At 44.9% G+C, this 14313-nt stretch overlaps 1 protein-coding gene across 6 annotated transcripts in view; it reads left to right on the top strand.

Moving 5' to 3' along the window:
* The window catches only part of LOC133342036 (protein Aster-B-like), a 129740-nt gene that overhangs the window by 26383 nt on the left and 89044 nt on the right, over window positions 1-14313 (top strand). For 2 of the 6 annotated variants that reach the window (XM_061550925.1, XM_061550924.1), the window contains exon 1: window positions 5580-5733. The exons of the other annotated variants lie outside the window; for them this stretch is intronic. In XM_061550925.1, the coding sequence (XP_061406909.1) occupies window positions 5690-5733 (44 nt within the window). In that variant the 5' untranslated portion in view covers window positions 5580-5689. Of the gene's footprint in view, window positions 1-5579; window positions 5734-14313 lie in introns of those variants that run through there. 6 annotated transcript variants of the gene reach the window in all.

The raw sequence follows: 14313 nt of genomic DNA, 5'->3' as shown, positions 1-14313 counted from the left end.
AGATTTGTTCATGAAGCCATCCACATATACAGACACAGACACAATTTCAACCGAGCGGATGGGTACAAACTCAGCAATCATTGGAACGATGTCGTCAACCAGTTTAAGTCATAACTGGCTGTGATGTTCTCATCCTGCCACCTTCCGATGTTAGTTTTTATTTTCCCCGTGGCTTTGGCTTTCCCATTTGATATTAACAGGTAAAACATTCTCACGTTAACACAGCCACCTCCGCATGCCGACCTCGACGTGGCGGTGGCTCTGCGATCTTACATCAACATGCTCACATTCACATAGCCACCTCCGCACCCTCGTTGTGGAGGTCGCCCTCCGATCTCACATTAACATCACTAGCCCCGCCCATGTCGTTTATGACCCTTGGGCTACACACATTTTAAACCTTTAAAACAGTCTGCTTCAGCAGCTTTCCCCCTCTTTCTTCTTCCTGATGACAATCGCTTGTGTTGTGATCGAAACATCGTCGTTTTTTGTTTATTTTATTTGTATTAATTTGAACCTATCTACGTGACTTTACCGAAAGACCCAAAGAAAATATAACCCAAAGTTGTTAAATAAATATTAAAAAGCAGGGCATGTTTTAAAGCATTGTGCACGGTTGGCTGCATACGGTGCGAAAGAAGTTAATCATGCATACACACAAGCAGGGGTTTTGCTCTATACATACTTTGCGTCTGACAGTGCACTTGTTAACCCAAGAGGATGCGATGGAAAGTGGTGTATCATGACATTTTGGACTTTACATATGTTGCCAGAGTGCAGCATATTGTAGTGATGGTGGGAACACCGGGGTTATAGCTAGTCGATGTGTAAATAGTATCAGCATCATTATCCATGATAAATTAAGTGCTGAATGAAGGCTAAAACAAGCGATCTTCCATCTCTCAAAATCCACCTAGCACCAGCACATGAGCTTATTTCATCCCTCCTCCTCGGGTGACATCCTCTATGGCACGTTCCCTCCTTTGGCCTCAACTCGATTGTTATTCTCAACCCATTAACCTTTCTCCTCTCCACTGACATCTCCTGTCCAAGCACACTTTTACGTTTCTTAATCGTTGGCCAGGCCCGGGAGACAACTGCGTCTTGGGTGAAAAGCGGACGATGCCCCACTCATCTACTCCGGTGTCGTCTGTCAGAGCAGTCGTGCACAGCTGTGAAGCCTGTATGTATGTTGAACTTCTTTTGCACCGTACGTAGCCAACCGTGCTAATCTGAGATGCGGTGGAACGACAACAAGCTAAACACAAAAAGCAGTTCTCAGGAAATACGTTTTCAATCTAAATTTAAATGTGCATAGCTAAAGTGGCTTCCTAATATCGGCAGGAAGAGCGTTCCAGACGGTCGCAGAAGCGCATCTGAAAGCACGCGATGCCCATCTTTGTTTGATGGCGAGCCGAAAGCCGCTGCGAGGGATGACGAGTTCGCGTGATGGTTTATACTCCTTGACGAGATCAGCAAGATATTGTGGTTCATTTATAGCAGGCACTTTGAGTGTAATGAGTGCGATAATGTAAAAGTGCTGTTGTTGGCCTGTGCCCACAAACAGCTTGTGCCCACAAACGGTCGTCATTAATCTGACTAAAGTTAGTATGATGGACACAAAATTAACGAATAGTTGAACTATGTCCTCGAGTCCACGCAATCCTCTACCCGTTTCCGAACAAATCGTATGAGAATAGTGAAATGAATCGCGCGTACCCAATTCACATAATTGGTGGGTGGAGAAGCGACTTGCAAGAGTGGAAAGTTAAATGCCGTCCAAACAATATCCCCTTTGTGCCAAAGGGCAAGTGATTTGTGTCCCCGCTGTGACATAACCACAAGCTCTTAAGTCAATGCCTACAGCGACAACTTAACATTGCCCTAGGATAAATATACTCCGTAAAATATGCATTGTATGGTCAAGTGCACATATCGTGTAATTGTATCTCTTGTGTAATTTAATTTCCAAGGACTACTAATTACGGCAATAAAATTGCCCACGATGTTATGACATCAGGCAGTGGCGTGCAAGGCGAAATGACAGCACACCAGTATGGGCACTTGTTAAACAAATTATGACCTTATTCTCCAGTTATACGATGCACTTTTCCCATGAATTTTAGAGATAAACATGAAGGTGCATTTCGATTTAAAGCTTTCGTGACTGCAGGGATTCATCTTCTTGGTTCTTTCAGTAAAGTCACGTAGAATGAAAATAATAAAATAATAATAAAACATTATAAAATAATTCTCACGACGTTTCGGCCACAACGCAAGCAGCCGTCCTCAGGTGAAGAACAGGTCTGTCATTCAGACGCTGTCTTTCTGACTGACCTGTTCTTCGCCTGAGGACGGCTGCTTGCGTTGTGGTCGAAACGTCGCGAGAATTATTTTATGTTTTATTATTATTTTATTATTTTCATTCTACGTGACTTTACCGAAAGAACCAAGAAGATGAAGGTGCATCTTATTAATTCCAGGAGGTGTATGTGTCTGAGCAAATGTATATAACGTTATTGAGACTGGGCACAAGTTTGGAGTGCGTCTTACATTCCGGAGCATCTTATTTTCAGGAGACTACAGTCATGTCAACACGTGTTAAAAAGAATGTGCACGTGGTACATCAGCTTGTTGCAAATTAATCATAATTGGCCATGAGCTGTCCACTGCTGGATGGAAATAATGTTCTTAGCCACCCCTGCTGGACATCTGTGAAGGAAAGCTTAATAGCTCATCGGATTCCTCCAGTATGAATACATATTATGAATCTGAAATATGGGGACTTAAATGTGTTATGCTTGGCAATTATAATTTTTCTTGCAAACTACTTATTATTGTGCTTGCAAAGGACTTGATATTGGAAGCACATTCATAATGCATTATAAACATCTCCGGTTCTTGTCACGCCTGCCAGCACCGTCTGCCCTTTGTGAAATGATCTAGTGTGCTTCTGTAAATGCCACTTTCTGACAGTGTGTCTACGAACAACACAACGCACAGAGCAGTCTTCTTCATTCTTCTAGTGCAGTAGCAGGCAGCATACGCCAACGTGACGACGCTCAATTGCACTTTGAAAACGTTTTTTTTTTGGGGTACAGAATGTGCTGAAAAAAAACAATTGTGTACTGTGTAGTCACTGATTTCTAAAATTCTCCTTTGGACACACCGTTCCAGGCTTTTACCAAAAAGCAAGGAGACCGTGGTAGCCTGTTGTGGTTTGGCCAAGTCGTTGGAATCCCCTGACACAGTTGACAGCCGGTCACGCAGTGCGGCTTTCTGGTAAAGAGATCAAAAACAGATCCGCCGTGCAGCAGTTTAAAAAAAAAAATGGAACAAACAAAACTCATTTTGATTCATAATAGATTTCTGGGTCAGATCGCGTAAGTAACATGTATCGTGTTAGGGCAGCTTTTAAACGGGACCGATGGTGCTTGTTTCGACAATGGTTCACATTACAAAATGCATTTAATCGCGGAATAATAAAGTTAACGCTGGTGCCGCTGACTGGCACCGCCTGTGAAAATGTACCGGACCACCCCGGCTGTCATCTTGGCCACCTGTGCTTGGCTGCTGCTGGGTTGACATGCAACAAGTCCAGCCCACTCTCTGCCAGCCTGCTGTTGGGCCGTGATTTGTTGTTTTTTGTTGTGCCTTGTTGCCAATTTTTTTCTCTGTTACCGAATCGTGGGCTGCAATGGAACTGCAGTGAGAGAGGGACGAACGCCATGGAGTTTCCATTGACGACTTACCCGCACGGCTTTGTTTATTTCTCAAACATTTGCATAAGTGTTTGGCAGCCTGCACACACCGCTTTTCTGTCCGAGTTTCTCATCGTTTAGGGAAACAGATAGAATTCGTTTATGGTATTGTCACCCTTCGGCAGTTTCCAAACTGTCCCAGCAGCGATCGGGGAGCGCTGGTTCACATCAAGCTGCTGAGGCACAAACTTAACGAAATTATTCAACCATGTAAGGCCCATCTAGAATTGAAGCTTTCGTGACTGCAGGAATTACTGTACTCATTGGTTCTTCGGTAAAGTCACATATGTAGAAATAAAAGAAAAATAATATTTCCATTTTATTTCCTCATGTAAGGCCCATTGAGCTATATAGCTCTGTTTCAGAAGTGACTGGCTACAAATGATAGTTCAACAAAGTGGCTTGTCATGTGGAAATTTCTCGCAGCCAAATACTCTAAATATGTCTTTAAATGTGGAGGGAAAAACCAAAGGACCCAGATAAAAATCCACGCGACCACAATAACAAAAAACTACGATGTTTCGATCGCGATTCGTGGTCACGATTTAACATTTGTTTTATCGATAACTCCCCCCTCAATGCTATTTCAGTGCTTTTAGCCAGGTGAGAACTCGCGAGACCAGGATACAGGGATTCCTCTACTTACGAACTTTCAGAGATACGAACAAACCTATCCGTATGTCCAGTTGCCGGTTCAGACCGAGAGTCGAAAGTTCAACCGCCACGCAATAGATGGCGGTGGTGACATCTACATCTGCAGAACGGGAAGAACCAGTGGCATCTACAGGAGATTATACAACTTTCAAAGCCATTCCCTGTGTTTGGTGTGCATGCTATACAACACGTTTGGAATCGGCAGGAGTAAAGTTGGACTACGAACAAATCGACTCACGAACAGACATCTGGAAGCTAACTCGTTCCTGGAGAGAGTCTGAGGCTCCACCGAAAAGAAACCTCGCCACAGAAATGTTGACTGAGGGCATCGCTAAGATCCAGCCTGGGAGAGCAGCAGCTCCAACCTCATCTCCCACCACTGCCTTGTACAGTAGAATGTACTCGTGAGTACAGTAATAATGTTGATGTTATAATAAATCAAAAACAATTAATGTACGATATAATGTTAACCATCGGTGTTATTATTTGCGCCATTACCGATACCCTAATGAAGCCCTCATGTATTGCGCCTACGAAAGACAACGCTTTCGGTAACGCATCCCCATGTATGAGCGCCGCGGTGGCAAGATGTTAACTACCTCGCCTGGTATACAGGAGGTCGTGGATTCGATCCCGACCCTGACGCCTGCTGCTGCTGTATATTTGCAGTTTGCTTGTCTCTCCCTGTGGTCGCGTGGATTTTTCTCTGTGCCCTCCGGTTTTTCCCTCCACATTTAGAAACACGCGTTTTAGAGCATTTGGCTGCTCTACATTTCCACACGATGAGCCACTTCATTGAGCCAAGTTGCTTCTGGAAAAGAGATATATAGCCCAGTGGGCCTTACCTGGTAAAATAAAAAATAGTTTATCGTTTAGTTTATACAGCGCTGATTCGATTAGCGCTCCCTTCTCCAGGAACGCATATTGAGCCGCTAAGCGAGGTCTGCCCTATTACAAAAGTTTCAGCATAAGTAAAAATGTGATGTTCTATTTTCTTGTGGGCAGCTTTTGCAAGATAACTGAAGCAAAATGTGTGCATTTGCGTCTTGCTCATATCAGTGTGATATTATTTGCTGCCTTAGATTGTGTTAATAATTAACGCCAGCGGCTGTTTGGACCCAAACCTCAGAGGCTAAAGGTTACACACCCTGAATCCAACACACTCGTAATCATCGTTGGCGTGGCGTGAAGTATTCTTTAATGAGCAGTATAGTCGGCGCGTGATTGGTTCATTTCTAAATTAGTAAAGCAAGCGCTGTAAGCGATCTCCAAAAATGGATCCTGTGTTGTTTGTTGTTGGCGGCCGTATGAGTGACGGGTAAGCATTTTACGTTCATTTGATCGCCAAAATGAGCACTGTAATTTTTTTCGAAAAGGTTTAACTCATTCGGATGAATTATTGAGTCGAACGTCTTTTTCAATGTCACATTTTGTAGCTCGTTGTATAGTCAGAGGTCTTTTTTAAAGTGTGTAATTGTTACCTGCCTTTGGGCAAACAGGCAAGAATGTGCGAAATCTCGAGAGAGCAGCTAAACACGGTTGTGCCTGGGTTACGCTTTGATGGGCAACCACTCTGCATAACAGATGTTATAAGCTTGTGGGGTTAAATTTTGATTTAAAGCTTTCGTGACTGCAGGGATTCATCTTCTTGGTTCTTTCGGTAAAGTCACGTAGAAGGGAAATAATAAAATAATAAAAATAAAACATAATAAAATAATTCTCACGACGTTTCGGCCACAACGCAAGCAGCCGTCCTCAGGTGAAGACCAGGTCTGTCGGGGAGACAGCGTCTGAATGTCAGACGCTGTCTTTCCGACAGACCCGTTCTTTACCTGAATTGTGGGGTTACGTGATGGGCAGCAGAGGGCAGTGCTGTAAAACCCATTGTTGTACCGTTCTCCTGTGCTCCTACATATGTGGCTCTCCTTCACCGACCCGCAGTGACCGGGTCTGTGCTGATGTTTGGCCTAACAACCCCCGTGACCAGGGGTCGGCAAACCTGCAGGCTCCGGAGCCGCGTGCGGCGGTGGCTCATGACGGAATGGCTCGTGAAGTTATTTATTCACGACCGCCGTCTCGTATTCACCGCAGTGCATTGCGGCTCTTGAAATATTGAGTTTTTTTTTTTCACCGAATTCGACAAAATCAATGGCTGCTCTTGTTGTTTTGTTTGCCGATTCCAGCAGTGGATTGCCACTGGGCTGTTACACGTATATTGGTGCCTTTTGTGAATTGCATATGGGGTGTCGATCATGGTGTTCAGAACGAAAGTGTTGATTGGACAGGGATTGTTCCGCGTGGTTGAATCTTATGGCGATGCGAAAGATAGTGATTGCCAATAAAACTCTGAAATGTTCGGGTTGATCTTCGGCAGCAGGTAACGGAAGCATTCGGGGAAAAATCACACGCACCATAGATGTTGGCGAATACCCAGAATTATCTTAAATCTCGATACGACGTGCGTCACCAATGCCACGGTGGAAGGTTTAGAGGGCGTCGTCTTGCAGGATAAAGTCTTCACACAAGCAAGTGTGAGCACGTGCGCGTACAATGTAATTGTGTCAATCTAACCGACAGTGCTGTCTCTAAATGTGATTGTTTAAGAAATTACGATGTGCCATTGGTACCTCATTTGCCAGTAAAAAATATGAGAATTGGTTTTTTACCCTTTTATCTGGCGTCATCTGGTCCAACCCATGTGAGACTAAGCTCTAAGGAAAGCTGTCTCGGGTGTGGACCAATAAACTTCAAGGACAGTGCATACATTATCAGAGTTATGTTTTTTGTTTGCATTATGACTGCAGGTATTGTGGTCTATGCAAACATGACTCCTCGTAAAAAAGGTGTCAATTTTGTTGCCAGATAAAAGGGTAAAAAAACAATTATCAAATTACGATGTGATTTAGGTTAGAAGTTAATGGCCGGGGTTAACCATACTTAACGCTCATCTGGTGAAGGGAGAACTTATTACATCTTGTCTCTCACTGAGTACCCGGCTAGTACGACTGCGCCTGTCACATTTACAGCTCCTCGGGTCCACAATGCACTCAAGCCTCGTTCCCCACGACAAGGCCGTGCTGCGTTGAAGAGGGAGTTCAATTGGCGCGTATAGAGGTGCTGGGTGGATTATTACATTGCAGGATCGTGAAGAGGTGGTGGTAGTGGCTGCTTGGGTGGGGAGGCGCTTTATCCAGCAGTGGATCGACCATGGCTGATGATGATGGTGATACCTTGATGGACAACCCCATATTACTTGCCAAATGGGCTGTCATCCACGGCGAGATCGACTTATAATCAATGTAATGGTAGCATTGTCTACCATTCCTCAGGGCAAGCAAGGCATTAATTCTAGATTTGAAGCTTTCGTGACTGCAAGGATTCATATTCTTGGGTTTTTTCGGTAAAGTCACATAGGTAAAACAATTTAAATTAATAAAAGTTAAATAAAAATAAAATAAAAATTACGACGTTTCGGAGGCAACACAAGCTTCCGTCTTCAGGTGGAACCGTCACAGCACGCTTGCTGTATCAAGTAAATGAGAAATTCCAAGCAAGGCATTGTATTTAACGCTGCCTTCCTAAATAAGCGTGCACTTTCGCCTCCCAAGTGGGCATGTGTAGCTTGACACAGAGTGTTAAACACTCTGGGTTAAAGATCTTAATGTATTTACGTGCCTACCGACCAAATCGCTCTGAATATGTTCCTGGATGCCATTATATCTCGGACACGAAGCAACGGGTTGAGCCTGGATAGGTCTTGGCGGGTTGATTCAAGGGCTGCATGGTGTACAGAGTGTACACAAAGTCCCTTCGCAACACGGGACCGTACGTTGAACTTCTTTTGCAACGTACGTAGCCGTCCTGCATTGCGCCCTCGCAATTCGGGAATATTTGATTCGAGCTTTTCGGCGGACGATGGATTGGGAGAGTGTCTGATGTTGATGTTGCTGCCCCTGAAGGCGAGACCTGACAAACATGTGGAGAATTACCAAGGGGGCCTGTGACGGAGAATACTTTCACACTTAAGGTTGACAAATATCGACGAGCTCAACATCATCAGTCCGTAACTGCATTTAGAGTACGCAGCTATCCACTTGGAAGAATCCGTCAAGGGGGACTTGGGCACGAATCCAGCTGTGTGCTGAGCATGAGGAGGGCAACACGTGAAGCTTTACGAATAGAGATGCTTTTCCGTACTCTTAGTTCTTTCGGTAAAGTCACGTAGGTAAAAAATGAAATTAAAATTAATTAAAAAAAACAATAATAAAATCACGACGTTTCGGAGGCAACACAAGCTTCCGTCTTCAGGTGAAACTGTCACAGCACGATAGCTGTATCAAGTGAAGAGAAGTCCCAAGAGGTGTACGACCTTATATAGTGGTTATTAATTTGAATTTCATTTTTTTTACCTACGTGACTTTACCGAAAGAACTAAGAGTATGAATCCTTGCAGTCACGAAAGCTTCAAATCTAGAATGCTTTTCCGTGTTTTTTTTCTCACGTAAAGGGACTTCGTGACCACTTTGTTACAACTATTCGGCACTCGTGCAACCAATGTGATGTGCGTGAGAGGCCATCGAAGACCTCCCCCCTATCATTGCCTTCCCCCCCCCCCACTCGTTGTTAATCCTTTGCAGCTTTGCAACTACGTCTTGGTAAATTGGATTCCACTTACATATCATTGGCTGCTCCCCTGCTGCTTTGTGGGAAGTGGTGGGAGGCGGGGGGGCTCACTGCCCGGTAGGATCAGCCTTTGTGTTTAATTTGTGTGGTGGTGGTGGTTGTGGCTCCACCGGAACAGCCCCCCTCCCCCCCCATTGCGCTCAGAAGCCCCATGCAACTGTAGCCCCCCCTGCTGGGAGCGTGCCGACATCACGTGGGGCTGCCCGCATCTGTGTAGAGCGGAGAGATAATTTAGTCAAAAGCACAGACCAGCAAGGACTCTGTTCCGTAGCTCCACACACAAATATCTCGACGCAAGAATATATAGTTTTTATTTACGTAGCAGTACAGATGAGTCGGCGAGGTGGCTCGGTGTAAGAGTTCCACGGTTAACTTCCCCACAAAGTGGGAGGAATTTGATTGACCTCGGAGGGATGATGGGCTTAGTCAAACCTTCTGCTCAGAATTGGAAGGTTGCGAGGTCAAATCCTGGTTGGCGGGGCGGGGGGGTTGACTCAGCCCATCATCTCTCTGGAGTGGATACAATAAGTACCATTTTGTAGACAAGTCAACAGTGAGACTTGTCCCCAGTGTATACACGGGAAATGGGCACCACCTCGATGCTCATTTGACCAGGAAATCACTTGGATTCTGACAGAGAAAAAATGAGTATCGCTTCTATTTGTGTGTTCCTATGAAACGCCACAGCAACACATAGAGTCTAGTGTGCTGTATTGCTTTTTGCGTTGAATGGGGTCCCATAGATTATATGGAGTGCTCTTGCCAATCATATCTGGTAACCCAGCGGGCATTTGTTTATAACAAGTCTGAATCTGATAATTGGTTTTTTACCCTTTTATCTGGCAACAAAACTGACACCTTTTTACAAGGAGTCATGTTTGCATTGACCACAATACCTGCGGTCGGAATGCAAACAAAAAAGACAACTTTGATAATATATGCACTGTCCTTGAAATTGATTGGTCCACACCCGAGACAGGTTTTCCTAGAGCCTAGTCTCACATTGTGTTGGACCAGATGACGCCAAAAGGCGCACAACTCTGAATCTGTTAATGGGACCCAGATTGTTGAATCCGTCCAGAGTTTGCTTGCTTAAACAAAATGTTGCTTGCAAATATTCGTCTGGGAAACCCAGAGGTTGATGGAGATGCTTCTACTCTATTTAAATTTACCCATAATACTGCACAGCAACGTATAATGACGAGTTTTTGGTAACCTTTTAAATTTTAGTCGTCTTTTACTAATTCTCTTTGTCACTTTTCGATTTAAAGCTTTCGTGACTGCAGGGATTCATCTTCTTGGTTCTTTCGGTAAAGTCCCTTCTACGTGACTTTACCGAAATAACCAAGAAGAGGTCTCTTTGTCACTGATTCTCTGTGTCTAGTCGACTAAAACAGTCAAGAACTGTAGTCACTCTTAGTTATAAAATGTTAGTTAACTTTTGAAACCTTCCTAAATTAATTAATCCTTGTATATACATATATGCATCTACAGTAAAGCCAATTAGTGTCGCATGTTTTGTCTTCTGCCGTTTGCTTCAGTCTCCAATGACGTTACTAAATGATCTCAGTCTGCGGCTTCATTGACGTCTCGTTAATTTTAGTCTCATCAAAGCCAGTCACGCTTTACATCTTTGGTGGGTAGTCGTTGTGAACGTCATGCTTGACGATTTCCGTGCACTCGGAGCATTAGTTGATTAAATGCAAAAACCACTCCATGGAAGAATACACGTGTGTCACTGATTCTGTTTACGCTGACCTGTAGGGGGAGGTCTCAGCATAGGGCTGTGCTTAATGCTGCCACAAGGCAGTCAGAAAATTTACAAGCCACTCGCCGTACAGTAGTCTGACTGTGGCCGTGCAAACAACACACACACTGTGGACCGTATCGTGAACCGCTGTAGTTCTGCAATGCTCCTTCAACAGAGGAGGAATTGCAAAACTACGCAAACTCTCTCTTGAAGACCTCTCAAACCTAGCAGACATCTACATTGGCATTTAGCTTCCTGTGCATACTGCGTCGTCGTCGTAGTATGCCAGGAGAGACGAGGCAGCCGGCGTTTGCTTGGTGTGAAGCCGACTCCTATCGAGTGGAGCCATTGCACACTTCGTCAAAGTTTCGATTCCATTTTTGGAAGGGCCGTTTTCTTTAGCATCTGAATGCGATGGCATCTCAAGGAGCCTTACGGAAGAGTGCGACATGCCTTGCGGACAGCACCAAAGTGGGAGGTGTGTACCGTGCGCTTGTGACCAAATCGCCCGGACTGCGCCACTTCTTCTTCCTAGCGTTGTTCCCGCTGTGGCACAGGGTCCGCTTTTCGGCATTGTCTTCTCCATTTGGCTCGGTCCAGGAAATCTTCGGGGGATGCGTTGACCGTGCGCTTGTGACCAAATCACCCGGACTGCGCCCCATCTCGTCAGATCTCGAAGGCGAAGCAGGGTTGGACTTGGATGGTGCTTGAATGGGCAACCACGGTGCGTAAGAGGTTGTTGCCGGGCTCCTGCTGAGATGTTGAATACCTCACTTGGTATACATGAGGTCGTGGGTTCGATCCCGAGCCTGACGCCTGCTGTATATTTGGAGTTTGCATTTTCTCCCCATGGTCGCGTGGATTTTTCTCCGGGTCCTCTGGATATTCCCTCCACTTTTAGGAACGTGCGTTGAGAGTACAATACATTTCCACGTGATAAGCCATCTCGTTGGGCTATCATTTGTGGCCAGGTCGCTTCTGAAAAAGAGCTATATAGCTCAGTGGGCCTTTTGTAAAATAGTTGTTTATTTTTTCAATTGGGTGGATAGTGGAGGCAGGTGTAGCAATATTCGATGGACCGTATTCGAACCTGCCACATCTCTGCTCCCCGCCTTCATCAACTTCCACTGACAAATATGGGGAAGTATGGCCCAATAAGCCCAGCACGGCGTGGGGAGGCACTCATCAAGCAATGGGTTTGGCAAAAGGGCTGAACATTAACTTTGTGCGCGTGTTTTACATATTTGTCAACAGTATTGTATTTCAATGAATGATGCCAGTCGCTGTATATTTCTTCTTGTTTGTGCTTATGCATATGCACCGTATTGTTAATGTATTGTGTAGACTCCCACATTGAGCCATCTGTCTGTTGAGTCGTGTTTCTCACGCGGAGAATTTAATTTCGACCGTTTATTGGCGACAGGTTTTTCTTTTTAGAGACGCAACAGCAAAAAAGTCTTAATATATTTTTCTCTCGCGGCGGGCGCGTTGTTATTTTAATAAGCGTAACAACCCTGGGAGTTAACGAAAGGGTGCTTCTCACACGGAGAGGAAGTCCTTTGCTAAAACAAAAACAACTCGCCACACATGTCTATCTGTGTGTGTGTTGTCATTGTTGCGCGCGCTGCCATTGGCTGCATCCTTGCCAGCGCGACGGCTTCCCCTCCACTCTCATTGGATGCCCGCCAGTGGTATGTTTTAGCGAGGGCGGCGTTTTGATTTTTAATTCTATTCCCTTGGCATCTTCCGAAAGTCATCATCGTCCTCATGTCAGCGCTCTGGACTGCTGGGAAGAGTGCTCGCTGTTTTGCATAATTTGGTTGTGTTTGGAGGTACGCTGATCTTGCCATTTTAGAGGAACGGATGTTTGGAGACATGCGTCCTCTTCTAGAAGATGCCATCATTCAGCAGTGGATCGTTATGATGATGTAGGGCACTACCGTTTTTTTATTATTATCATAACCAGCGAAAATGTGTAGCGGCATTTTCTGCGGTGCAAACGCACCCACATTCAAGCGTCGTGGATTTAGCCACAGATATATGCGCCCCCTTCTGGAAGATGCCACTAAAATGCCCCCCCCCCACCAACCCCCTACAAAGGAGTGCAGTGGTTGTGAGGTTGGCATATTGTCAACTGAGAATGCAGCCGCCAGGAACATTTCAGCGATGCCACTCTGTGTGTTGTTGACAGTGTTCCCTCGTTATTCGCGAGGGCTACGTTCGGGAGACACTTGAATAGGAGATTTCGCGGTAAATGATATTGGCCTAAGAAAATCTATATTTTTCATGAAAATCCTTAAATGAATATATAAATGAGCTCTTAAGTACATTCACATTGTCAGACAATGTTTTTTCTAATAAACAGTAAATACAATTGTAATATTAAAGTATGAAATAAGTTAATACATTAACCTAAATGTATGATGATGCTGCGCAGTACCACGGTTTACCGTGTTTCACATACTGTTTACATTTATTTTCCAATGATTTTTTCTAACACGCATCAGTGTGGAGCGAATGCGATCGGCAGCGGTTTCGTCCGGGTTCATAGCCGCCTCTTTACGGTCGTGCATTTCGCCGTTTCGAGAACGGACTCTGGTTCACGACATCGTGCAAACAAAGTATCGACGGAAGGCAGTGGGGGGCTCGTCAGCATTACGGCGTTGATGAACGACGATTAAGAATAATGATTTTTGGATTTAAAGCTTTCGTGACTGCAGGGATTCACATTCTTGGTTCTTTCGGTAAAGTCACGTAGAAGGGAAATAATGAAAATAAAACATAATACAATTCTCACGACGTTTCGGCCACAACGCAAGCAGCCGTCCTCAGGTGAAGAACAGAGCTGGCGGAAAGATAGCGTCCTAATGACATAATAATGATAATGATGGAGCGAGGATGGATTTTTCCATCGCAGGAATCGTGCGAGGTGGTGACGGCAGCAGCTTGGGGGGAGGCCTTCATCCAGCAGTGGATTGGCTGATCATGATGATGATGGTGACAGCGAAATAGTTGTTTTGAATCACCAGTAAAACAAAAACTGCCCACCGGTGCCTACTGTACTGCAGCGTGAAACGCACCCGGTTGGTTCAAAAGTGTTGTGGAGGGGGTGGGGAAGAAACACAAAGAGCTTTGTGGAATAATTTTGCTCTCTCGTTGGCATAAAAGGCTCCGAAAACCACCCCCCCCCTCAAACCCCCCCATGTGTTCCGTGAGCAGAGTAACGGTTCATTTAAACACGGAGAGCTCATCAAACAGCGGCGCATGCCCACTCATCCATGCACCAATTGTAATATTCAATCAGCTGCTCACAAAGCTTGCTTGATTCAGTCCCCAGGACACTTTGCCAGCATTGTGCCTGCACGTAATCCTCTTATTCTAGTGGAAAAACTAAATGAAATGCTGTCAATAAAGTGCAACAACAGGTGTGCATTCTGTTGTCCATTGAAGTGCATGAAAGTGAGA

Source organism: Lethenteron reissneri, chromosome 13, assembly GCF_015708825.2.
Source record: "Lethenteron reissneri isolate LAM-NWPU_2019-01 chromosome 13, ASM1570882v1, whole genome shotgun sequence".
NCBI lineage: Eukaryota > Metazoa > Chordata > Hyperoartia > Petromyzontiformes > Petromyzontidae > Lethenteron > Lethenteron reissneri.
Note: the sequence above shows the minus strand (reverse complement) of the source record. Positions and strands in the feature narration are given on the sequence as shown.